Source organism: Haliotis rufescens, unplaced genomic scaffold, assembly GCF_023055435.1.
Source record: "Haliotis rufescens isolate VD_foot unplaced genomic scaffold, xgHalRufe1.0.p SCAF_6, whole genome shotgun sequence".
Taxonomy (NCBI): Eukaryota; Metazoa; Mollusca; class Gastropoda; order Lepetellida; family Haliotidae; genus Haliotis; species Haliotis rufescens.
The window spans coordinates 23,980,658-24,007,934 of NW_025964334.1; the positions used below are offsets into that span (position 1 = coordinate 23,980,658).

Sequence of the window (27,277 nt, forward strand, 5' to 3'; positions counted from 1 at the left end):
GTTTGTAACGGAAGCCTTTAATTACACAAACATACATAAAAAGACGATGGACGAAGTTAATCACTCACACCATGTACGGGTATTTAGTACTATTTAACCACTACTTAACGTGCGTACGTGCAATGTTAATGTAATACACCACCTTCCGTGCGACTACTCTTACCATCGTTTCGCTGACATATGAAGTTGTAGGTCTGGTTGCAGTTTTGTAAACTCCACTGATATTTGGAGTCCATGGCGACACAGAACTCCTGGTTCGGCAGGTTAGTAGGCTGCGAAACTGCCCAGGGCCAGCTGAATGAGTCGCTAGGCTTGATGCAGCCGTGGTTGAGGAACTGGTTGGCAGTGTCCTGAGTCTCATACAAGGCCAGCCACATCATGTTCTGGCTCATCCTACAATTGGAGAGGAACATATCCGCACAACTGTTTCTTTGGAGAAACTAAATGTTAATGGTATGCTGTTGGTATTATGGGTCAGTCCTCTAAGACGTGGCTTATCCATGAGAGGATAAGCATGTCGTGAGTCCGAGTACCAAAATTTGCCGTGCTAATAATACCTGGATTGTCAGAACCGTAATCGTACGATTTGGTCTCATCAACATAGTATTACTAAAAGTACACGAGTTTTTTCTTTACCCTTATCGACTGACACAGCGTGATGGAAATGATTACTGCTCCATGATATTTCCAAACACTTTCAATTATTGATCACTCCTGAAGAACGCCTCTTAGAGACCGCGAGAAAGGACATAACACTGACCAGGGCCCCAAGAAATTATTCTTAATTCTTAATTAGACTTATTTGACTAAATTTAGCAAGAAAATTATTTCTGTGACAACATTCTTGTTAATGCAGAAACCTGCATACCACACAGACCAGGGTTCTGATTTCGGGTTAGAATAGATCCCCAGCAACCTGGCTGGTTGTAAGAGGATACCAAATGGATCGGGTGATCAGGCTCGGTGACTTGGTTGATTGTATGTCATCGTACCCCGACGGCGCGGGTCGTTGCCCACAATATCAATCACCGGATTGTCTGGTCCAGACACGTTTATTTACAGACCGCCATCATATAGCTGGAATATTGATGTGTGCGGCGTTAAACAACATACAAACACAACTCACAGTTTACTGAAGTTCCCATTCCATTCTGTCATTCCATCAACAAACTTCAGTTCGTCAATAGTGTTCCCATTTTTCACTCGGAAAAGCTCGGCGGATTGTGCTTCACATATCAGTTTGGCCTCGTTCCAAGTTCGAGGTGTTGTATGAAGGTAAAACACTGAACGCACAGATGGATACGCACTGGTCCCTGGAAAAAAGAAAACAGACAAAAGGATTAGGGTGGATATCCATGGCACTACGATATGAATGGCGAAACGATACACTGGTTTCAAAGTTACTAACTCTAAATACGTACTCCTATTATAAAACAATTCTTGAACCTCAAAAATATGGATTACATCTTACAAATAGAAAAGATCTTGTCCGTATAACATGTAATTTTCATTTTTTCTCACATAAATTGGAAATTCATCAATGTCGCTATCGCCCCATCGTGGATATTAATGCGCTTATTTAAAGAAGGGGTAATTTGCAGCTCATGGAAGATGAATATAAATTCCGTCTTGTTTGCTCTTTTTATGCAGTTACCCGTAAAAAGTTGTTGAAACATACTACAGTCAACTACGGTTATAACGAACTCGCTTATAACGAACTGACGGATATAACGAACTTACTTTTTGGTCCCGACTATTTGCTGTAGTTATGCTGTATATATGCTTATAACGAACTACGGTTATAACGAACTAAAATTAGAAGTCCCTTTGAGTTCGTTATAACCGAGGTTTACTGTAGTTTATTTATTCAACGAGAGAAAACAATTGTCAGTTAATATCTTCGCAAAACGTTGAATATTGAATGATCGGGAATGTATTTAAAAAGAAACCTACCTATCTAGTTACATATATTAATGTATATAATTAATGTTAAGATGCTACATTCTAAGTATCAAGTGATGTTGCGGCACGCATTACTATTAGTCTCATTGAATTTTGTACTATGGGCCGTGAGGCCGGAAATACTACATAAAATTTGTCATTTGTAATTTGTTATTTTGCATGTGTATGAAGCGATATATTTTAATTAACTAACCGTTGTTCTTTCGGATTTAGACTAAGCCTTACTTTAACAATGGTCCCGGTAGGATGACATGTTATCTAATAAACTCTTTAATATTCATCATGTCCCAACCATGAGAGCGTTGACGGAGTGTACGTACATCGACATGTGTACATTGTGTAACGTGACCTTGCCCTTCACAAACGACGGGTGCTACCCCTACATTCACGTGAGCGCTCATTTTACGCAATATCCAACAATGCAAATACGAATACCCCTTGACATTTCATTTCATTTCCATTCACTAAAGGAACAACCAGGCGATTATTCGATATAAAAGGAGATGTGGCCATTACAAATCGGAGTTTCGGAGAACATGTGTAACTCAAAACAGTGACGTCACGATCAGGATGGATGAGAGCTGCGGGGTATCGCATTGAATTAGTGAGTGAGTGAGTGAGTTTGGTTTAACGCCGCTTTTAACAGTTATCCAGTTATATCACGGCGTGTCAGCTTAATGTGGGAGGAAAGCCCGAAGTGATGCAGGCCTCAGACGTTTACCACTTCGGTGAAACCCACGAACACGGGTATGGTGCTGACAAACCTAGAAACATAATCGGGGCGAACCGGGATTCGAACCCTCAATCATAGGTTTCTGGCGTGCCCAAGGGTCGCAACTCTGCACAGCGAATCGCGGCGCATAAGACGACTGGGCGACCTGTTACCCCGCATTGACTTAAATGCACATTGCGGTCACAAAATAATATGTAAATAACTGCGTACACAAACAAATTGAAGTTAACTGGATTCTGTTTAACCAGAGCGTTGATTATGAAGCTGTTGAACTATAAAACTGCAGATGTCTCATTGGGAATAACACAGGAATTTAACACAAGCCCAACTTATTTCTCCCAATATCAGAAGGTAATCAATTCGATAATGAAAAATCATGACAGTGCAGGAACCTTAAACATCAGAGAGAGAAAGAGAGAGAGAGAGAATAATGTTTATTATAGTGTCACATGTTATATACACTTCATACTAAAACACGTACACGTACAGTAAAATATAACATCCGACCAGGTATGGTCTACGAGACAGTTAGACATAAAAGCAAATTATAACGCCATGATCTGGGTAAGGTAAAATAAGACATATACTAACACAATATTTAAAATTAAGGTTAGGTTATGAACACGCACGCCACATTACTTATAAAGTCACGCACACAATCATACACAAACACGTAGGTACCCACACACCCAACCCACACCATACCACGCACACACGCACACACGCACATACACACAAACACACGCACGCACACACACATACCATACGTACATTATACCATACACACGCACACACACACCATACGTACATTATACCCCAGACACACATACACACGCACGCACTCACGCACCCCCCCCCCCCTCCCCCCCCCCCCCCACCCCACACACACACACACAAACACACACACACGCACGCACACACGTACACATATACCATACGTAGATTATACGCCCCAACACACACACACACACACACACACACACACACACACACACACACACACGCACACGCACACGCACACGCACACACACACGCACACACACCAAACACAGGGGTGCATTTATCCTCACCGACAATCAGAACAACATAATCAATTAATGATAGTTATATTGTAGGTATATTGTAGCATTAGCGCATGGTTACTGAGGTATATGGCTGTGTGGAGTACGACCACTTTTGCATGGGTATGTATTGACCAACATGCAAGGATGTTTCCATGGTTGAGATATTCAGTTGCGTGAAGAACCCGTAACGAACCATCAATACATTTGCTGATACTGCAAGAATTCACAAACAGAATTGCATTACATTTTAAGCACAGCATCACTTTACCGTATATCGCCTTATCGAAGCCGTATGTCTTTCCTTTTCATTTGTTTTGTTTTACGATTAATACGACTACGAAAGTATTCGCACAAACAACTGTGCCACAATCTCTACGAAATGGAGACCATGAGTGAACCTTGTTTCATTTGCATTTTATTCCAAACATGAACGCCAGAGAATAATCAGTCTCTAATATCTCCAAAGGAAGAAAAAGGCACAATAATAATGAACAGTACACAAACGGATCATTGAAAATTTGTAATGACACCAGATGTTCGCGAAAAGGCTAAGCATGTCCTGCTCTCGTGCTAGTGGGTAAAGTGGTTTAGAAAACTCCTTGTAAAGGTCATAGCATGGGTTAAAATTTGAGACAATTTTGTTGCCTTTGGAGAAAGAATCTGGGTTTGATTGCTAAAATGCTGCTAAAAGGGGCGACTCACTCAACCGCGATCCACTCATGAACAACACAAAACTCCGGCCCATTTTGACATTACCGGTAATTTTATTATACAACTTACAGAAAACGACCTATGAAAATCCGGGTTAGAACTGATCGTTAGCAACCCACGCATGTCACTAGAAGCGACTCACGAGATCGTTATGGAAGGAAATATTCAATTATATATTCTTGAGGGTGTAGTGGCGGCAGCGATTTGTTCATTATGCTCAGCTCAAGACAGTAATAATGAAGTTTACAAAGTGACTTTAAAATTATTATGGAAAATTGTGACAAAACAAAAACGTAACGTTAAAGGTCTATATGCCTCTTTTCCTAATGATTGGCCTGGTTGTCTATTAGACAGCGTTGTTTTTTTAAGCAAGATAAAAATGAAAGACTGTTGAAAGAACTTTTCACCGCAAAAACAATTAGTTCCATTGCCATATAATGGCATAACATTCTGTTACGTACGAAAGCCTTTTAGGGCCATTAACTTTTTCTTTCTTTTATCGATACAATCTTGAAATGTCAAGAAACTTAGTGGAAATTTCAAGATACTATCTTGAAATTTCAAGATTTAGAAGCTGAAATTTCAAGATACAGAAGTTGAAATTTCAAGATAATAAGTTAACATCCTAAGATGTAAAAATACGTTTGAAGTGAATAATCTTGAAATTTCAAGGTACTATGGAAGCCTTTAAGGGCCATTTTTTTTTTAAATTCGATACTATCTTGAAATTTCAAGCTACTAAGTTGAAATATCAAGAAACTAAGTTGAAATTTCATGATACTATCTTGAAATTTCAACTTAGTATCTTGAAATTTCAAGATAATATCGAAAAAAATTAAAACAAACAAATGGCCCTAAAAGGCTTCCGTAGTTGCGCGATTCTGATTGGTTGTCATAGACTGATATTGAAGACGGTGTTCAATGGGAGCCTCATGTTGACACAATGCGAGGGTGGATTGACAAGTTCTGAGTCTGCACAGAAAGAATTTCGTAATAGTGAAATCTTTTGTTGTGGACATTACATGATGGCATAGAGATCTATCCACAAACACTGGGTCATGTTTTCGCTGTGACAAGTTGCTAAAATAAGAAGGGGTCTGTGAATCTTTGATAATTTACAAGCTTGCAATTGAGGAACTAGAACTTATCAATCTACCCTTGTATGAGTTTTGAGTTACAAGGATCCGAATCCCGAGAAGATCCGGGTAAGAATTCGTCTTCAGGAACCCATGCTTGTGGTAAGAAGCGACTAACGGCGTCGGATGGTCAGGCTCGCTGACTAGGTAGATGCATGTCATCGTATCCAAGGTGCGTGGGCTATGCTCATGATGTCAATCACCGGATTGTCTGGTCCAGACACGATTATTTACAGACCACTGTCATATAGCTGGAATATTGCTTAGTGCGGCCTTAAACAACAAACAAACAAATGAATAAAAGATTTAGAAAATTGGCGGTGACTATATCTTAGCAATTTGTGTTGATAGACTCAGGAATCTGCTTATTGACATGGACTTTAGGTGCTCGCCGGAAGACGTCCCTACCTTATTGCCACTGAAGAAGATTATCATGTAACTAGTTCTGGTAACAGATTAACTTGTTAATCTTGTCGACAGACAGGAATATAGTTATTGACATTCATTGTCTTGTTCACTGTCACCATTTGATTGCACGCTGAAGGCAGCATTTTCAGTTACTTAGTTAAACGATATTCTCATGAAGTTCAGTAAGTACTTATTTTATACGCAGTGTACCTTGAGACCTACAAAACGTCCGAATCAAGAAATTGTTATGGCTTACGTGATCTTCAAGGTAATCTCCACAGACGCTTCCGGTTAAGCGCAAGATTATTCAGGCTGTCGTGTTACAGTGTTATATTGCTGTTTGTGGCATAACGAATGATACACTCAGTAAGAAGACGGTACTTCGTCAAAAGAAAACTCTAAGATTATATATAATAGAAGTCCGCCGTCACAAACCTTTGACCAACAGAGATCAAGGGTATTACAACTCGTCTGCCCATGAAGATCTAAGCAAGCAATAGACTACTTTTATAAGACTGCAATCAGCTTATCACAACTGTGTAATCCCTACAATCCCTTTAATCATTATCCTTATTGTACATGTAGTTATATTACCTAGGGGGCGGTTTGGTAGCCCAGTGGTTAAAGCGTTCGATCGTCACGCCGAAGAAACGGGTTCGATTCGATTCCCACTTCTGGTGTCCCCCGCCGTGATGTTGCTGGAATATTGCTAAAAGCGGCGTAAAATCAAACTCACTCACTCATACATTACCTAGGTGTGTGGGTTTGTTATTCTTACTGTATATTTGGCTTCATCCAATTATATGTATGCTACTTGTTATCTATCTCATGTTGTCCTCAAAGTTAATCTGCTGCTCATCGGGGGCACGGGTGCCAGACCTCTAAAGCGCCGCCATTCGCTGTGCAGAGTTGCTTCCCTTGGACACGCCAGAAACCTATCATCGTGAGTTCGAATCCCGGTTCGCCCCGATTATGTTTCTAGGTTTGTCAGCACCATACCCGTGCTCGTGGGTTTCACCGAAGTGGTAAACGTCAGATACCTGCATCACTTCGGGCTTTCCATCCACATAAAGCTGACACGCCATGATGTAACTGGAATACTGTTAAAAGTGGCGTTAAACCAAACTCACTCACTCTCTCACTGCTGCTCATCACACATGTCATTCATATATACCTCTCATGATTTGGTTGTGGTAATTCAAGCTTGATAACGGTATAAGAATCAACCTCGAGGCGTCGCAGCATGCAACAAACCAGAAGTTGTTATCCATAAAGTTATACGTTTTCTTACTTACTTCTAGAATGCCAACCAAACAGTTAAACATACACTCAACTCGAAGATCCAACACATTTACATCAACTTATGTAAAGAAATAATCAAGTGCAATGGTTAACCTCACGAAACATGTTTATGTATTTGGGTAAGCGCCACTGCTCACTTCCGTTTTATCCCACCAGGTGCACACAGCTAACCTGGTAAGAAATTAATATATAATTAAGTCAACCCATTATATACATCTCAGTCGACGCGCGTTTGTCAACAAACTGTAGAATATTCACGTGGTGTGCAAATAGCTTCTGACAGTCACCATGGTGACAGGCTAATAAGACTCAGTTTCCGGGTCTCGTGAGTGCCTTCATTTTCATGATGCGTGACTGTGTGAGTATGATGCTACGCCGCTACGAGGTATTAACACTATTCCAGCAATATCACAGAAATGTGGGCAGTCGAATCCGGGCCTCCAGTGTGATGAACACACGTTTTAATCAATAGGCTAAACCTACCGACTCCTCGTCAGATAAAGAAGAAAGACGTAGCCTCGAAACTCTCGAATAGATAAGGGGGGGGGGGGGGGGGGGGGGAGATATATCGTGTGGGTTTAGCGTTGAAATAGTGAAACTGTCTGAAAAAAAGTTAATACTCAATTTGTCATGCACATTTGGCAATACGTTTGTACTTCATGTTCTTATAAGTCACAAGTCAAATCTGCAAATCTTACAAAGAAAATACTGTAGCTTTTTCCGTCGTTTATATGCATACGGTAGCAACGACATTCTTAATATTTTCCATGTTAATTTCTTTTCATTTCAAGTGAACCATTCCTTGTCTGGCTATACAGCACAAGCCGAATGTTTGTAGTCGGTGTTTCGATCATGCTTTATAAACTGACAGCATTATTAATAAGGATTCATTTTGTAAACCAAACAAAACGGGACAGTTTCTTTGCTTGCAATAAACAAAACTGAGAACAAAGATCCCTTGTTAACGTGCACTGTCCATACTGATGTGAACTCGCGTAGTACATTAATGATTATTTACCTGATGCCGTCAGAACATGGTCATGTGGGGAAATCCATATTTCGAAGAGACAGCTGTCTATATGTTACCTGGGTTACATGTCCAAAATATCTGTTATCAATCAAGCAAATATTTACTCTCTTTTGAACCACTATACTATTTTGTCTTCATGCTATGCACCAACAACGTCAAGTATTGTAACAGCTCAATGCCAACCTAAAGCTAGAATTGTGATTATGTTAATTAAAGTAAGGTTTCTGAAAGTGGATTCTACCTATGAACTGGCACGATGGTTTAATCCCTTCACTTTGTAGACACAACGATATCACTTGTGAAGAAATGTATCATTTACTTAAAATATGTATAAGGTGATTTTTTATTTTTGTTGGTTTGCGTCATTTTTGTTTGTTCTTACAATGTTGGGGGCCTGATAATAATACTTGTCTTCGATTAAACACGTCGGTGTTCAAACAACTATATTTTAACGATAAAATCTTTTAAAATTTTGTTTTCGGTATCGCATGGTATGTAATCCTTTCGTCAATGGACTCCATGAACCAAGATGGAATATCAAGCGTGCAGATATTGCAACAATTGTACTATTTTATTATATATTTTAAACCAAGATATTAAAAAGGAGTAATAATTGCAGTCACTGTTCTCAATTACAACTACGGTTATAACGAACTCAAAGAGACCACTAATTTAACATCTTTATAACCGTAGTTCGTTATAAGCATATATAGTCAGGATTCACTGCTAACAATGAATGGAATAACAGTTTAATGAATTGTTTTTTTGTGATGTCAGTAGAGCGTTGGATAAGGTTTTGCACAAACTTACTTCACGCGGCATCAAGGTAAAATTATTAAAATGGTTCAGGATCATTTGTAAAACAGAGTTCAGACGGTTACAGTTCTAATGTAACGCCAGTGACGGCTGGAGTACCACAAGGATCAGTAGTTGGACCTTTATTATTCCTTATTCATATAAATGATGTTGTGGAAGGTATTGACAGTAATATAAGACTTTTTGCAGACAAGTCAATACATGTAATTGTGGAAGATCCGACCATTGCCTCAAACTACCTAACTAATGACCTAAATAGAATTTTACTTGGCCGAACAACTGGCAAGTAACATTTAATCCAAACAAGATCGAATCTTTCCAGTTCACACGTAAAGTAATTCCTATTCCTAAACCAGAACTAAAAATAAGAGACAATATCATCAAAGAAGTTTAATTCCACATACATTTAGGAATTAGTCTCCAATACGATTGTTCTTGGGGTGGGCATATCAGTAAAATTGTTAAAAACAGTAAGTCCTACGCTAAAATGTCTCAGAGGTATTAAGTAAGGTTTAAATAGGAAAACTCTAGAAACTATGTACACGTCATTTATACTGCCAAATTTTGACTACTGCTCTCACATCTTGGACAACTGTTCAAAGTTTGAAAAACTAAACTTAAATTGAGCAATTCTGCACAGCGAATCGCGGCGCCTTAGACGACTTGGCTACCCGTGCCCCCGCAGATATAACAAACGCCTCTTAGTGAAGGAAGTCATCAAACCAAATTAACTCCCTTTTACAAAATGTCCATTAACCTTGCACCAAGCTATCTCTGTGATCTCGTCCTGCCTGAAGTATCAGGAACTAATGGCTACAAACTTAGGAATAGTTCTCAATTACTCTAAATTGCAGAACAGCAAGATATGCGAAATCGTTTCTTCCTGATACCGCCAAACTCTGGAATCCTGCCTACTGCATATACTGAAGTCGGTAGATTGAAAGACTATAAAAGAATGATAAAAGCTGATAAAAGCATTGCAACAATCATGATTTAAACTATGGCTCTAGGCTCAACCAAATTGCATTGTCACCTAATCCAGATTGATCTTGTGGCTACCACCATGAAGACGCACTTTACCCTTCAGTACGGATTTGTTGACATGGTATTTTGGGTCTTACGTGCTCACGGTAATGTATTCACGCTTCATTTTGTGAGTGTATTTTCGCAACCCCCAATACACAGCTGTATTGTTTGCAGAAAATCGTGAGCAGAGAACTCAAGAAAATAAGGTAGGTGACCAGGCCAGTGAACATATTCCCCTCGACCTAATAAATCAGAGTTAATCTGGGTTAAGAATCCATAATCAGCGGATCCTTGCACTGATAATGGAAACAACTTTGTACGTCGACTTGATATTTTGTTCGTGCCCGCTTGTTAATCAACACCACGGTTTGAGCGGGTAATCAGACTATTTGTAATTACGTAAGAGAGGTGAGGTGAAATTGGGTTTAACGTCGCGTCCAAGATTATTGCACTTATATAGCGACGTGCATGTACGTGTGTGTGTTTGTGTGGCTGCTTGTACTAGTCCGGACTGATGCCGATTTATAGTGCTAGCTCACTGAGATACCATGCCGCAGTTTAACATGAATACCCCACTCAGACACAGTATACTGACTCCGAGCCGACCAGTCCTTGTTTTAGCCCCTTAATGCCGAGCGCTAGACAGGGTAACAACAAGTACCATCTTTTAACGTCTTTTGGTATGACGCGGCCGGGGATCATTACGTAAGAGAAAACTGGAATATAATATAACATAATTAATTACTCTCAGATCTGTGATGCCAACTTCATATCCACCAGTCCTCCATCATGTGTACCCCATTCTTCCAAAGTCAAATCTGTAAATATGGGACGTTTTTGTGTCTACGGACATGTATGTAGGTATCTCTGTTGCCAAAGTGATGACTCGATGGGAACAGGCCAAGATCGTTTGACATCAGGAACTACAGGTTCATATCGTGTTCTATGACAAATATCTTAATTGTTTGATAGGCATTACTTAGATGTTGACGGATGGCAAAGTAGACACAATATATGGATAACAACCTCTTTAATACTGTAAAGGCGACGTTTCGGTATAGATCCTTATACTGTTGTCAAGCAAGGCTGAATGAGGATCTTTGTACAGAATATATGCAGTAGGTATAGTATCTCGGACCATATCAGAAACTGCCCTAATCACAACATCAACTGGGACAACGCCCAAATCTTCCATGACGTCACTAAAAGAAAAATATCAGAAGCAGTCCACATTCGCTGCCACAAGCCATCAATCAACAGAGATCAAGGCTATTTCATCCCATCCGCCTACTATGAACTGATCAAGCAATAATCACCCCACCTATGCAAACTTTTCATGTCTAATTGGCTTCATGTCCCATTGGCTTCCACCTATGTGTTCTCTGTCTATCATGCTGTGTCAGTATTATCATTCTGTTGTCATTACTAACTCATGTTATCCCAGTCATGTATGCAAATTGTTGTAAGTGTTAATCCTCTACTGTTAATCCTCCACCACTATATATATTCTGTACAATGTTCCTCATTCAGTTTGTTTAGATCCTCAGGTTGGACTTTTTGTTCCGCCCAGTGGTAAATATTTATGATGTTTATGTTTCGGTTATTTAATGTGATTTTAATGCCGTTGGCTTCTAGGTTTGGCGTGTCTATTTTTATTTCTTCGTAATTTATATCTTCCCTGATAAATATGATTAGTCCTCCTGCGGCTCTTCTTGTTTTCGGTTTAGCTCTGTCAGTTCTAACTGAGTTGTAGTTAGGTAGTGTGAATTTGGATTTTTTTGAGAATTTGGTTTCCTGTATACAAGCAATGTGAGGGCCTTTATTTAGTTTAAATTTAGTTTTTAGTTCATGGCCGTGGGAGGTGAGTCCGTTGGCGTTCCACTGAAAAATATTTAGTCCTTCGAATATTGGGTTCGGGTGATTGGTGATTTATTTTTTATTTTTTATTTTATTCGGTGAGTTCTTTTAGATGGAGGTTAAAGAGGAAGAAGGGAAGATCGGTTAATTTTAGATTGAAAGCTACTTTGTAGAAGGATTTCATGCTAGCTTTTGGTGAGTTTTGACTATGCATGTATGCTAGGAGTAAGGTGAGGTTGTTTAGGTTTTGGGTGTTGGCTGGTTGGGGAGTTTGGTCTAAACAAACTACTCCAAATAAGCGATAAATCTACTATATTCCTAGGAGACTTTAACGCTCACCATCCTACATGGAGCATAGATGATAAAATAGATAATCATGGCAAATTAATCTCCGAATGGATAGAATCAAACGACCTAGTACTCCTTAATAGCAACCAACCCACGAGGTACGATAAGATAAACCAAAAAATGTCGGCTATCGACCTAACCATATGCACCGCAGATCTAGCCCAAAGTACTCAATGGGAAGTGCACGACGTCCCGCTAGGTAGTGACCACTTCCCCATAAACATAACCATAGGAAATACAAACGTACCAATCCAAACAGAAAACCAAGAACCAAAATTCCATTACAATAAAGCTAACTGGGACCAATTCCAAGATATCTGCAACGAAGCTAACCTAAACGAAATAGAAAATAATGATCCAGAAACCTATTGTCAAAACCTAACAGACTATATAATAAACGCAGCCAAAACCTCCATCCCCTTCAAAACATCTAAGACAGGCAAACCGACGGTACCATGGTGGAATGAGGAAATAGAACAGACTAGACGAAAACGTAAATCAGCCTTCAATAAAGCAAAACGCGACTACAAATATTTAAACATAGCCCACGAACTAAACCACCAGGTTCAAAAACTAGTCCAAATAGCCAAAAGTAGAGACTGGAAAAAATTCTGCGAAGGTATAAATAACCGTACAGATGCCAGAACGGTCTGGCGCAAAATCCACGCCATCAGAGGCTTAAAACGACATAAAAAAAAACCTAACATTGACAACTCAACCAACCCCGCCCAAAAAGCAAATAATCTCGCCAACCACTTTTCGGCCGTTAGCAGTAACACCAACTTCAGTAAAAAATTCCAAGATAAACTTAAAACAGAAAACAAACCTACAAAAGAACCAAACAATAACAATCTAGAAATAAATCAACCCTACACAATGGAGGAGCTCCTCTACGTAATCCAAAACAGGAAAAAGGGCACAGCCCCAGGATTAGACCTAACTTCTTACCAAATAATTAAAAAACTCCCCCTAAAACTACTCCAGGCACTACTCAAACTATACAATCTCATCTACCTAAACGGACAGGTTCCTACTCCCTGGAAACAGGCCCTAGTCATACCAATCCCTAAACCTAATAAACCAGCTAATCAAGCTAACTCATATAGACCAATATCCCTAACTTCAAACTTATGTAAAGTAATGGAATCAATGGCTAAAAATAGATTACAACATTACTTAACCCAAAATAACATCATAAACCCAGATCAAAGCGGTTTCACTCCTGGCCGCTCAACCCTAGATAACCTCACCCGACTAGAACAAGATATTAAGACAGGACAGCTAAATAAACAATATACCACAGGCATCTTCTTAGACTTCTCTAAAGCTTTCGACATGGTATGGCACGATGGGCTAATACAAAAACTTAAAAAAATAGGTCTCAAAGGTCAGATAATAAACTACATCCAGGACTTCCTAAACAATCGTAAAATAACCGTGGGTATAGACCAAACTCTATCGGACCAATGTCCCCTAGAAAATGGTACTCCACAGGGCAGTATCCTCAGCCCCACCCTCTTCAATATAATGATAAACGATCTATTCGAGGGCCTATCCCCTAAAGTAAACACATCAAAATTCGCGGATGATGGAGCCATCTGGATCCGCACTAAAAGCATGAACATGGTCCAAAATTTACTCCAAAAATCTCTTAATAAAATACAACAGTGGGCTGACAAATGGGGCTTCTCCCTTAACTCAGAAAAAACAACAGGAATAGTATTCAAACATAAAAACATGAAACCCGCCTCCCCAATCCTCCAGCTAAACAATCAAACAATCAAATTTCAAAAACAAACCAAATTCTTAGGACTTATTTTCGATGAACATCTCACCTGGGATGCTCACATCCAAAACCTAACAACTAAATGCAGTAAAGACCTAAACACCCTAAGATGCCTAACTGGTTCTAACTGGGGAGCATCCAAAGATACCCTCCTCTCTCTCTACATATCACTAATTAGATCAAAACTAGACTACGGCTGCGCCATATACAACACCCTAAACAACTCTCTATCTAAAAAACTTGACTCAATACAATATCAGGCTCTCAAACTAATTACACGCACCCAACATGGCACCTCCTACACCTCACTTCAGGCCTTAACAGGAGAAATGCCACTAAGTCTACGCAGGGAACAGCTAAGCTTAAATTTCTGGGCCGCGTCCCAATCAAACCCTCTCATCCAAAACTTAATAAACCAAAACATCAGCCCCAAAAACCAAGCTCTAGCTCGTAAACACCCCTTACTTACCCCAATATCCCAAAGAATAACAAACTACCTAAATGAACACCAAATTAAAAATCTTAAACAAAACTGCAAACAATCAAATATCTTCACCCCTAAACTTAAAATACCCAAAATAGACACAACACTAGCTAGCCAAATAAATAAACAAACCGACCCAAACATAGCTAAAACTACCACACTAGCATACATACACGAAAATTGGCCTAATTGGTGTCACATTTACACGGACGGATCCTCAGATCCGACCTCCAAACACACAGGTTTCGGAGTCCATACCACACAACCAACTAAAACCACACAATCCTTCCGACTCCCAAACAACCAATCAATATTCACGGCAGAACTAATGGGCATGGCCTCAGCCCTCCATAATCAAGAATCCAAAAACCACAAAAAAATCCTAATACTTACCGACTCCCTAAGTGGACTGCAAGCCCTCCAAAACAAAAATACCAAAAACCGACCTAAATTAATAAATCAAATACTTAAAAGCTCCAACGACCTAACTAAGGCAGGCAAACAAATAACCTTCTTGTGGATACCCGCCCACGTAGGAATATACGGTAATGAAAACGCAGATAAAGCAGCTAAACTATCCCTCAAAATCCCAGAAATAAGCTTAAACTTACCCATCTCAAAATCAGAAATTAAAAGTGTAAACAAGCAAAAAATCACCAAAAAATGGCATAACCTATATCTAAACTCAAATAGCCAAATCAAAAAAGTGCTCAGCAAACCACTAACCAAACCAAAAATTCTCCATCCATCCAAAAAAATCGACAGAGTAATCACTAAACTCCAAACAGGACACACCAACCTAAATAACCACCTAAAAAAATTTAAAAAACACACTACAGGTAACTGCCCGCACTGCAAACAACCAGAAACCCCAGAACACGCACTCATCCACTGCACACACTACCTAACACATCGAACCGCATTACAAACCACCCTCAATCTAAACAAGGCTCTAACTCTAGAAGCAATACTAAACCCACAAAATAAACTAGAAAACTTCAAGGCCTTAGGCGTATTCTTAATCAAAACGGAACTAATAAAACGCATCTAAAAACACAATAACTCACCAAATCAAAATCACATAAACAAACAAACATCCACCATACCCAGCTCCCTTAGTTCTCCTCCCCAATCCCATCGGCATCTATTCCAAATCTCAAAATTCCCAAATTCTATATAAGCAACCCCTAAAACCCCCCTCTTGGGTTGCACAGACCACCTTCGCCCCTTTCGGAAACACATTAAATGGCCTGGCCGGGCCCGTGTGCGAAATACGCATCAGTCGGAAAGCGCACGTTAAATCTCCAAAGTAAGTAAGTAAGTAAGTCCTCATTCAGTCTTGCCTTACAACGGTATAAGGCCCCATTCCGAAACGCCGCCTTTACAGTCTTAAAGAAGTTGTTATCCATACATTGTGTCTACTTTGCCAAATATCTGTTTTGATTTGAATGTTGAATGATCAGAATCATTCGATATTATTTATAACAAATGACGGCGGCATGTAAGTAATCTAGTCTTGACCAGACAATCAAGTGATTGATATAATTATATTAACCTTCCCACGCAGTAGGAACACGATTACACGAGATCAATTAAGTAACTGAATCTGACCATCCGAACCATTTTGTTCCCTCTTACGAGAAGCGCTAAAGTAGGTAGCTGGGGGCCTATGTTCACCCAGAATTCCTCCGGGGGTGATCAGTACGAACAGGATGAACATATTGTAACCTAAAACCCACAATCTTGTTATTTCTCAACTTCTCGCTATTTCCCGTTTCATAAATTCGCTAAATAGCATCTTCAAACTAGTGTTACTAAAGCTCATATTACCATGAAAGAAATCTTTATTCTGATAGTATAGTTCTCTGTCGATGTGGCCCCTTAAATTGGAGGTATGAAGGTACCTTGAACTGAAGATTTGAGACCTTCTGACGAATAAATTTTCAGCAACATTGCCTACATGTCCAATTTAATCGTCCAAAAAGATCACATGTTTTGTTGACATGCAACACGTGTATTTTGGACTGATGCCAACGAACAATACGAAATGGTAGAATCGCGATCAATAACATGAATACAGCTACAGTAAACAAAAAACACAGGGTAACAAAAAGAGAACGTAAAATGGCATTTCACAGAATCCATAACTTAGTGAAGTGCCAAATACAAACTTGAATTTTACTGCTTCCTATACAAAATTACAACCAGTGTCATCGTAAATGGTGTATATGACGAGTGTATGCCCATACTTGTTTGAAAAAGAAAAATGTTATGGCGTATAACTCGGAAGCGTGATCAAACATTCCAGAGTGAGTGAGTGAGTATGGTTTTACGCCGCTTTCAGCAATGTTCCAGCAAAATCATGGCCAGAAATGGGCTTCACACATTGTACCCATATCGGGAATCGAATCCGGGTCTTCGGCGTGACGATCGAGCGCTTTAACCACTAGGCTACCAGACCGCCCAAACATTCTAGACATCTTGTCCTTGTGGTCACTATGATGCAAACACCTTGACTAAGTTTGTTGACTATTTTGTATACGAGGCGAAGCAGACCGAAATGGATAACAACTTACTTATTTTACTATGACAGCGACGTTTCGGTGTAGATCCTTATACCGTTGTCAAGCAAAACTGAATAATGAACACGGTACAGAAATATATATGGTAGGTGAAAGATTAACAGTAACAACAACTATCATACATGAGGCAGTGTTCTGTACCAAAGTGTAATTTTCAAACATCGGCCACTTGTTTTAAGGTGAGGTGATGTGAAATGCGAGTTTGCTAAAAAAGTTTGCACTTACTTGTCTATTTGAAAAAGGTACATAATCATAATCTTATATTTAGATATGCCGTACTGTATTAGCAATCCGTACTCTATACGGTACTCTGTAATCACTCTCTAATCTATACGGTACTCTGCTATCAATCTCTAATCTATACGGTACTCTGTAATTACTCTGTGCTCTGTACGGTACTCTCTAACCACTCTGTACTCTTTACCGTACTCTATAAAACTCTGTACTCAATACCGTACTCTATAACCACTCTGTACTCTATACGGTACTCTGTAATCACTCTCTAATCTATACGGTACTCTGCAATCAATCTCTAATCTATACGGTACTCTGCAATTACTCTGTGCTCTATACGGTACTCTCTAACCACACTGCACTCTATACGGTACTCTGTAATCACTCTCTAATCTATACGGTACTCTGCAATCAATCTCTAATCTATACGGTACTCTGTAATTACTCTGTGCTCTATACGGTACTCGCTAATCACTCTGTACTCTATACCGTACTCTATAAAACTCTGTACTCTATACCGTACACTATAACCACACTGTACTCTATACGGTACTCTGTAATCACTCTCTAATCTATACGGTACTCTGCAATCAATCTCTAATCTATACGGTACTCTGTAATTACTCTGTGCTCTATACGGTACTCAATAAAACTCTATACCGTACTCTATAATCACTCTGCACTCTATACGGTACTCTTTTTGTGTGTATGTATCAAACCTGAATCCATGTACACTATACACTAACATATACCAGTGTGTACACCAAATTGAAGTAGGTGTAAGTGATGCCACCATACGGTATAGTATGGTGAGTGAGTCAGTTGGGTTTCAAGACGCCATTAGCACAATTGCAGTAATATTCCGGCTGATATGGGAATATACACGGGAATGGCTTCACACATTTCCCTAGTGCGACATGAAATCCTCGCCTTCTGAGTGAGGAAACAACGCTTTATCCACGAGGTTACCTCCCCTTCCTAACACACATACACAGAGACACATATACATACACATACTCGCATACACATAAACACACGCACATACAGAGACATACACACACATACACAGATATAGATATACATACCCATACACACATGTACATACACAGACACACAAACACACATACACACACACAGACATACACAGATATACATATACATACCAATACACACATGTACATACACATACACACAAACACACACACACACAGAGACATACACAGATATACATATACATACACATACACACATACAGAGACACACACAGACACATAAACACACACACACACAGACATACACAGATATACATATACATACACATACACACATACATAGATAGAGACACATGTACATACACAGACACATAAACACACACACACACAGACATACACAGATATACATATACATACACATACACACATACATAGATAGAGACACATGTACATACACAGACACATAAACACACACACACACAGACATACACAGATATACATATACATACACATACACACATACAGAGACACACACAGACACATAAACACACATACACACACATACACAGATATACATATACATACACATACACACATACATAGATAGAGACACATGTACATACACAGACACATAAACACACACACACACAGACATACACAGATATACATATACATACACATACACACATACAGAGACACACACAGACACATAAACACACATACACACACATACACATACACACATACATAGATAGAGACACATGTACATACACATACACACAAACACACACACATACAGAGACATACAAACATACACAGATATACATATACATACACATCCACACATACAGAGAGGCATACATACACATACACATTCATGCACACGAATAAACACATACACACAATCACACGCACATGCACAAAGACATACACCCACACATACATTCACCCACAAACAAACACATACATACATACATACATACATACATACATACATACATACATACATACATACATACATACATACATACATACACAAACATGCACACACAGGCGTCTAGCACATAGATACGTACACGTACAAAACGGGCAACGCGGTACAGACACCTGATTCTTGACACTGACCTGAGCAGCACACCAGAATGCCGAGTAACCACACGTGTAGCTCCATGCTGGCTCCGTCACATCCTCCCCTCCAATCTGCAAGTACAAACATTCCTATGTACAGATCGATAGAGGAACCTCGCTGATCCGGACCTGGTTAATCTGCTTTTCGGACGGTTACTTTTAGGAATGTTTTCATATATACAAACAATACCCATCCGTAGCGATGGCAACGGAAATTTGGCGCGCAACGGTTCTGTTCGTTTAAACAACAGTACTTTATACAAGGCTGGAATATAGATATCCAAGGAACGTATGCTAGGATTATATCGTATATGTATGTCTCTCTCGTATAACAGATAAGCTGATAATCCATCATTCAGCCAGCCAGCCAGCCAGCCAGCCATCAATCCATTCATGGACACGAAGATATATTAGTTACCACGCAAGCAGCCGAACAGAGGACCATGCGAATGGAAGTACAATCAAACGATCGGGCGCCATACTGAAGAGTGCCATGACGATATAGTACATCTCACTGACAATCGCCAATGGTATTAACCAATATATGTAACACTGACAGTACTCACACAACGTCCCATGAGCTGTAATTCCAAGACTATTGTCCTGATTCAGGATATAGACAATACAAGACACAAAACATGCATGGCGACAATAGGGCTTGAGGAATATGACTATTTGTATCCCTGGCGTTGATTGCAGTTTAATAGAGATATTACACGAGTAATGTGATAATAATTACTTACACGATGTAAACTTTAATGAATTATTGGACATGAAGAAAATGCTTTACACATCCGTCAAGCCCATGAATCACATCGTCTGCTTGGGAGTATTGTTTTTCATATCCGTGCGTTATACGATTATCGCTACGGTCGATACTGTTGCTCGACGTCAATGGTTATATTTTCTGTTGTCATCGATATATTGCAATTGGCCAATGGACAATTGGCTGCATCGAGATTTCGATCAATCAGCACATCCCAAGTAAATGATAACTGTTGGAATAAGATGAGAGCCCAGATGCAACAGGGGATGTTAGTAATAGTGAGCGAGTGACGTTTTACACTACGTTAAAAAATATTACAGCAATAGCACGTGCGAACACCAATACTGGACCTCACACTTAGTGCCTGCGCATGCGTGGAATCGAACCCAGGACTCGTGACGAAGATCTGGAGTTTGGAACAATAAATAATAAATACAATAGGTCTTGCTTATTCAATTTTTTGAATGTTTCTTGTCGTGAGATCAGAAAGCCGCTTTTACCAATATCCCAGCAACAGAACCCCCATGGGAACCACAGGGATGTTTAATACATTATGAGCAGATATCAAAACGAACCTGGCGACAAGCGAACGGTTTAACCTTCAGGTCACCTAGTCGGTGTCAAAGGTCACCGCTGTTAATTAGAGCGTACTGTCAACATTTCAGATAAATCATTCAGGGTATAGTTTTCACATGGTTTCTTTCCCATGAAGAGCTTAACGGGTAGAACCGCTACGTGAGCTCATCGATATGGAGAGGAATGGATACATAGTTTACACAGCTCCTTCTAACGATAACACTGCAAGTACTTAAAGTTAAAAATAACATTCGATAAAATGAGGTCAATACAAATGTCTGGGAGACCTATTCTCGAAGCTGTCTGTGTTTAGACAAATCTTAGCGGATTTAATTATTCTGTAAGCTTTCCAAACCTATCGCAACGTTTACTTACGACATTTCTCTTAGCTAAGACAGTGAACCCTTTGTGACAGAGAGAAAATAAGTTGGAGAGATTCCAATGACATCATCAGTTATTGAGGGAATTCCCTGTATTGAAATTCGTGTATGCATTGGGGTAGTGAGTGAGTTGGGTTTAACGCAGCTTTTAATATTATTCCAGTTATATCACAGCGTGTCAGCTTAATGTGGGAGGAAAGCCCGAAGTGATGCAAGTCTCAGACGTTTACCACTTCGGTGAAACCCACGAGCACGGGTTTGCAGGTTCCAGATGTTCACGAAAAGGTGAGCGTATCCTGCTCCACCGGTGGTACCCATCACAAACACTTGCAAAGGCAAGTTAATTGTTCACATGAATAAGACGGGAACATATGGTACAAGTCAACATTTGGAACTGCTTCGGACATCATTTTTGTCAGTAATGCGTCACATTTGGAAATGTCCTCCAAATGTCTGCCATTAAAGTTTTTGAAAGCTTTACTGAGGTCTTGAATGTTGTATCTTTTATGAAACAACTATCGAGCAAGAGCCTATGTCGCTCTCGGTGGATAGTTGTGAAATGTAAACACGAAAGGCTGGAGCTGCAGAAATATTGCTCAACATAAGGGAAAATTGACTATTGGAAAGTTGATTTATCACTCTTGTCATAGAGTCTTGAGGAGAGTGTTTTGTCACTTTGAATCTTTATGTATAGATCTTAATATGAATCAGATGAGGCGGTCTCACTGGTATCCTTTATTTCTAGTTCATGTGCGATAATCAGTGGAAGGGATTTAGCTATTTGATTGTTATTGAACGATATAAGATCATCGATATACCTGAAGCTTAAGTTAAATTTTTTGACCAGATTAACTTGTTTTGACTTTGCCATTCCGAGCAGAAATTCCGATTCATGTGCATAAAGAAACAGATCAGCAAGGAAGGGTGCAGAATTTGCAGTTGCGAGACTTCGTAAGTGTATACATATATGGGACCCCCCATTTGTCGATGGTCTGTTGGTTTTAAAAAGAAACACAACTGCAGCTTGCAATATGTGGCGTTAGTGATTTTATTTAACGTATGATAATATAAGGTGTACCAGGATCACGAGGGGTACGTGGGGTTTTATGTGTCCCGCGTAAGGTTTTATACCACGTCCCGGAATCGAATAGAATAAAACCTAATAAATCCCTTATACCCCACTTCGAAGCAAAATCCCACACGCTTTTTCCGAGTCAATGAAATTCACTGTGTAAGGAACATGGGGTTTTATGCGTCTTATGCGAATTTATTTTACCGACATGTTTTACAAACACAAATTCAAAATTGATAGAAAACAGTTGTTCGATAGCGCTGCGATTACCTTGTGCTATGTCACGTAACTTTCTTTGCGTACGGGTTTTTGCTTCGAAGTGAGGTATTAGGGATTTATTCTCTCGCTGAGAAATCCACATCCAGTCTGTTTTCTGCGTGGTGGGGTATAAGGGATTTCTTCTCCCTCTCAGAAATGTATTGCCCTCGCAGACGGGATACATCGTATTTTATCAAGATAACGTAAACCAATCAGATATAGACATTCAGACATGGAGGAATGATAAGATTATTTGTACATTTCTTCTGAGCATCTAAATAGTAAAACAAATCTTTAAGAAAGTTCGCATGTTGAAAAAACACTGATACCTATTTCATCCATGAAAAAGACGCCAAAGACATAACAATAGGGCGTATCCTGCATATATGTTTCATTGTTATATGTACAAGAGTTCTTTGTGATGTCCATTAAGCTTACACTATCTACCAGGACGAGAGTTACGTGCATTATGTCGGCATGGCCGGATGTCAAACACAGATAGATTGCATCAAACACATTGATCAAACACCCTTTTGCTGGATGTGAAAAGGAAATCCTGAACATAACAATCGAACACACATTCATACAGTACAGGATGTTCCGCAACTGCGACGTGGTTTATGCAAAGCTGCAAGAGAGCAAAATCGATAAATTGGGAAGGAATGTTTTAGGAATCAACCTACATAGATTGTAAACCGACACCGGTTATCTTAAGTATATTTACACAACACTGAAGAATAATTTTGAATCGTTTCTGTTATGATTCGTAAGGGACTAAGCATTCACAAACAGCATGCACACCAGCTATATATAATAGACAAGATGTTTACCCCATTAGACGCTATATATTTCATACATACGCACACACACACGTACGTACATACATACATACATACATACATACATACATACATACATACATACATACATACATACATACATACATACATACATACATACATACATACATGAATAGGCGGTCTTGAAAACAAACTATACACTGAAACTCGTTACACCGGACCCGTTAACTCTGAAACCACGAGTCCCGGACAAGTACTCCTAGAAACGTCTTCATAAGATCAAAGACGACAAAACCAAATCCATAATCACACGAAAACTCTATAAATTAGAAATGATAAGGGGTGTTCGCGAAACAAGAGCCTATCCTGCCCAACCGGTAGCACCCGTCACAAACACGTTCAAAGGCAAGTGTTCCCCTGAACATGGGAACATCAGTTAACCTGACATTTTCAAGTCAAAATAGTGAATTTCATCGGATATCATTTTGGGCACCGATGCGTTAAATTTGGAAATGTCATCCACATGTCTGCCATTTAACCTTTGGAAGCTTTACTGAGGCTAAAACAAATTTATGACAAGAGTCCTATGACGATCTTTAAATCTTCGTTGAAAAACCACGCTCGATTGTATCCCCAATGTTGGCAAATGTAGACACCAAAGGCTTGAGCTGTTTGAATATTACTCGAAAAGGAAAGTCGATTTAATGGAAAGTTGAAATGTCCCTCTTGTCACACAGGTACATGGATAATCTCTTTTCACTCTGAATCGCGATCTACACATGAAACAGGCGAAGCTGGTCTCTTCACCGTCTAGTTCACGCGGGTACATCAGTGGAAGGAATTGACTATTTAACGATATCAGCTTGTCGATATAGTTAAAGCTCTCGTGTTTTGATTTTGCCAATTCGAGCAGAAATTCCGAATCAATGTGATAAAGAAACAGATCAGCAAGGAGGGGAACACAACTGGTGCCTACTTCTTGCCTAAATGTCCCACGTCAAAAATGCACATAATGTATAAGTTATCTATGAGGAAGTCCAGCATTTGACATATTGCCAAAGTGAAATCACTAGTAATCAAAATTTGTTCCTCCGGAACTTTGTGAATCCGGATGATTTCATTGGGAGACAAAAGAGTTGCTTCACTGTATATCAAATAAACCTTAGAGGCGATGTTAAACGGTCATATTAACATCTCTCAATAACATTTCCTTGTGATGTACATTTACTTTAAATTGGCGCATTCCTTTAATCCAAAACTGAAACATTAATGTTAATATGATACAGTTAAAATATTATGGTACCTTTGAAAAGAGCTATAGCAAATGCTTACCTACTCTAGGCAAAGCACACACGCCATCATCCCCAGCGCAACTGCCGATACCGCCTTCGAAGTCGCCAACTCTAGCAACAGTGTTAACTCTTTATATATCGGTAAACAGGTAGGTGGTCGATATATTGGCACTGTTCTTGTTATTGTCAGGCGTTTGCCCTGGTTGTTGTGTGTCTGCTATTTCCCCTGGGTGACGTCAGACCATGGACTTTCACTTGGGATGTTGTTTGTTATGTTAAAATGTTTAACGGAAAATGAAAAATGAAAAGTTGATTGGAAGAAGCACTTCATAAAGTAGTTGGGTCCAGAAGGAGAGAATGTACATGATTGTCATCTTTACCCGAAACCGTAATTTATAAATAAAACATTTGTTACTTTATCAATTTATAATTTTAATAAACGTTATATCTATTTCTTGAAAAGCTATTTTTTACGTTATTTACATTATGATTCGATTTGTTATTTTATTTTATAAACAGTTTTAATTTTTCTTTTGGCTACAGTTTGTAGTAAAGATAACGACTAAAAGTGAAATCACACAAAAGCCGTACAATTAGATGTATAACCCAAACAGTCAGAGACATGTCCTGCAAACCAGGGGTTGATGTCATGAGCATCGGCCCATTCTGTGGAGAGCCATAGCACACACTCCGATTGTTAATAGTATTGTATAATGTAACGTCACATCTACCATAATTGGCAAGTAAAACACGTGCGATATCGTCCGTTACCGAAATAATGTTCTAATCGACATTAAACTCACTCACTCAATCACTCACTCACTCACTCAGTTGCGCCAAAGGACAGTAAGCACAATATAGCTTTCTGGCTGTACATGAAATATAAAGTGTTAATCCTCTGCTTTCTTAGCATCCCCTTCAATGACGGAGCGAGTGACGTCGACAACAGTAAATGGTGTTACCGGGGGTTGCCATGATCACATCAACATACCCGCACAATGTGTGGACCGCAGATAACCAGGCGGCGAGGAAGCTGGTCATTGATCATGCGTGGCTGCATTGTTCTCTTCACGTGATTAACTGACTGTAAGAATCTGTTGAAAGAATTGTTTCCATGCAAAGGGTTAGGTGCGTATTCTTGTTAATAAGGCTTTTAAAGAGTAGCGGACAATTTAGGTTGTCCCATTGGTGCTACCATTGAACTGTGCAGCTTAAATGATGTTTTATTATTCTAGAGTGATAACCTAATATGACCTTGCATACATATAGAACGCAAAGTGGCATTTGTGTTATAATAACATAATGTAATCCATCATTATGATATGGCTCAATCACATTGCCACCCCTGCATATTTCATTCTAAATATTGTAGACCCTTTGTAATATTTTGTTGGCTGAGCCTGATAACCTAACTACAAATGGCCAATGTCCCAATATAACACATGGCACTTCTTATAACATCAAATCTGTATTCGTGTTAATCTCTGCTAAACTGAGGATGGTAAAATAATTCTTAGGTCAGCACTATTTTGTTCACCATCGTGTCGGCGTAAGAATTATATAGTATCATGACGTCAGTTCGTAAAAATAAATGCGTACACCCACTTTGTGACGTCATCAGCACAGATACATTGTATGCAGCTCTATAGCTGTGTTGTACGCACTGACAATGATATTATATCGTTGTACTCTTGTCTTGTGTAGGGGCCGGATCTCTTTAGTACAATAAAACATCTTGATCTTGATCTACGACATCGCATAGTCCACCTTTACATGTACAGTAAACTACGGTTATAACGAACACGCTTATAACGAACTGACGGATATAACGAACTAACTTTTTAGTCCCGACTATTTGCTGTAGTTATGCTGTATATATGCTTATAACGAACTACGGTTATAACGAACTAAAAATAGTAGTCCCTTTGAGTTCGTTATAACCGTACTTTACTGTACTGTAGTTGCATAGCTAAACATCGCCAGGTTAAAAGAATAGAGATAGGAATGACATGGTATTGTAATTACTACCCACGTCAGCAAACATGCAGTACCGTTTTATTTCATAGGCGTAGCTTGCACATGTCAACTAAACATCAGTATTTCACTACTGTTCACTGAGGCAAACTGGAATATTACTTTATTGCAAAATGAAAATTGATTAAATGATTCGGGGCTAAATCCGTTCAGTCAATCATTTATTCTCCCGACGTCGGATATTAAAGCATCGATTGAAATTGCTTCACTTTCACCTTTTCTAATCATGACTGATGTTGTGATTCCTTCTATGCGTCTTGCTGGGTACCAACAGTGTGGGGGAACCCACAATACACATTTCACATCCGAATGATCAGTTATGGGACAACGGAGGGGCCTAATCATTATAAACATGTATTATTGTAGCTCAGCGTGAGTGTGTTGGTGTGGTTTAGGGGTTGGGGGTTGTGGGGTTCGGGGATGGAGCTTAGACGGTAGTTTTTGTCCCATGTTATCAATGGCAATGAATCAGAATCTTCACGAGATACACAACCAAGAGA

At 39.4% G+C, this 27,277-nt stretch overlaps 1 protein-coding gene across 1 annotated transcript in view; it reads right to left on the minus strand.

Moving 5' to 3' along the window:
* The window catches only part of LOC124113445, a 33,415-nt gene extending 8,571 nt beyond the window's left edge, over positions 1-24,844 (minus strand). Inside the window, exons 1-4 of the mRNA XM_046473793.2 lie at positions 24,784-24,844; positions 19,597-19,671; positions 1,127-1,313; positions 164-393 (exon numbers count right to left, since the gene is read on the minus strand). Coding sequence (XP_046329749.2) covers positions 164-393; positions 1,127-1,313; positions 19,597-19,642 — 463 coding nt within the window. The 5' untranslated portion in view covers positions 19,643-19,671; positions 24,784-24,844. The remainder of the gene's footprint in view (positions 1-163; positions 394-1,126; positions 1,314-19,596; positions 19,672-24,783) is intronic.
* Positions 24,845-27,277: the final 2,433 nt, after the last annotated feature.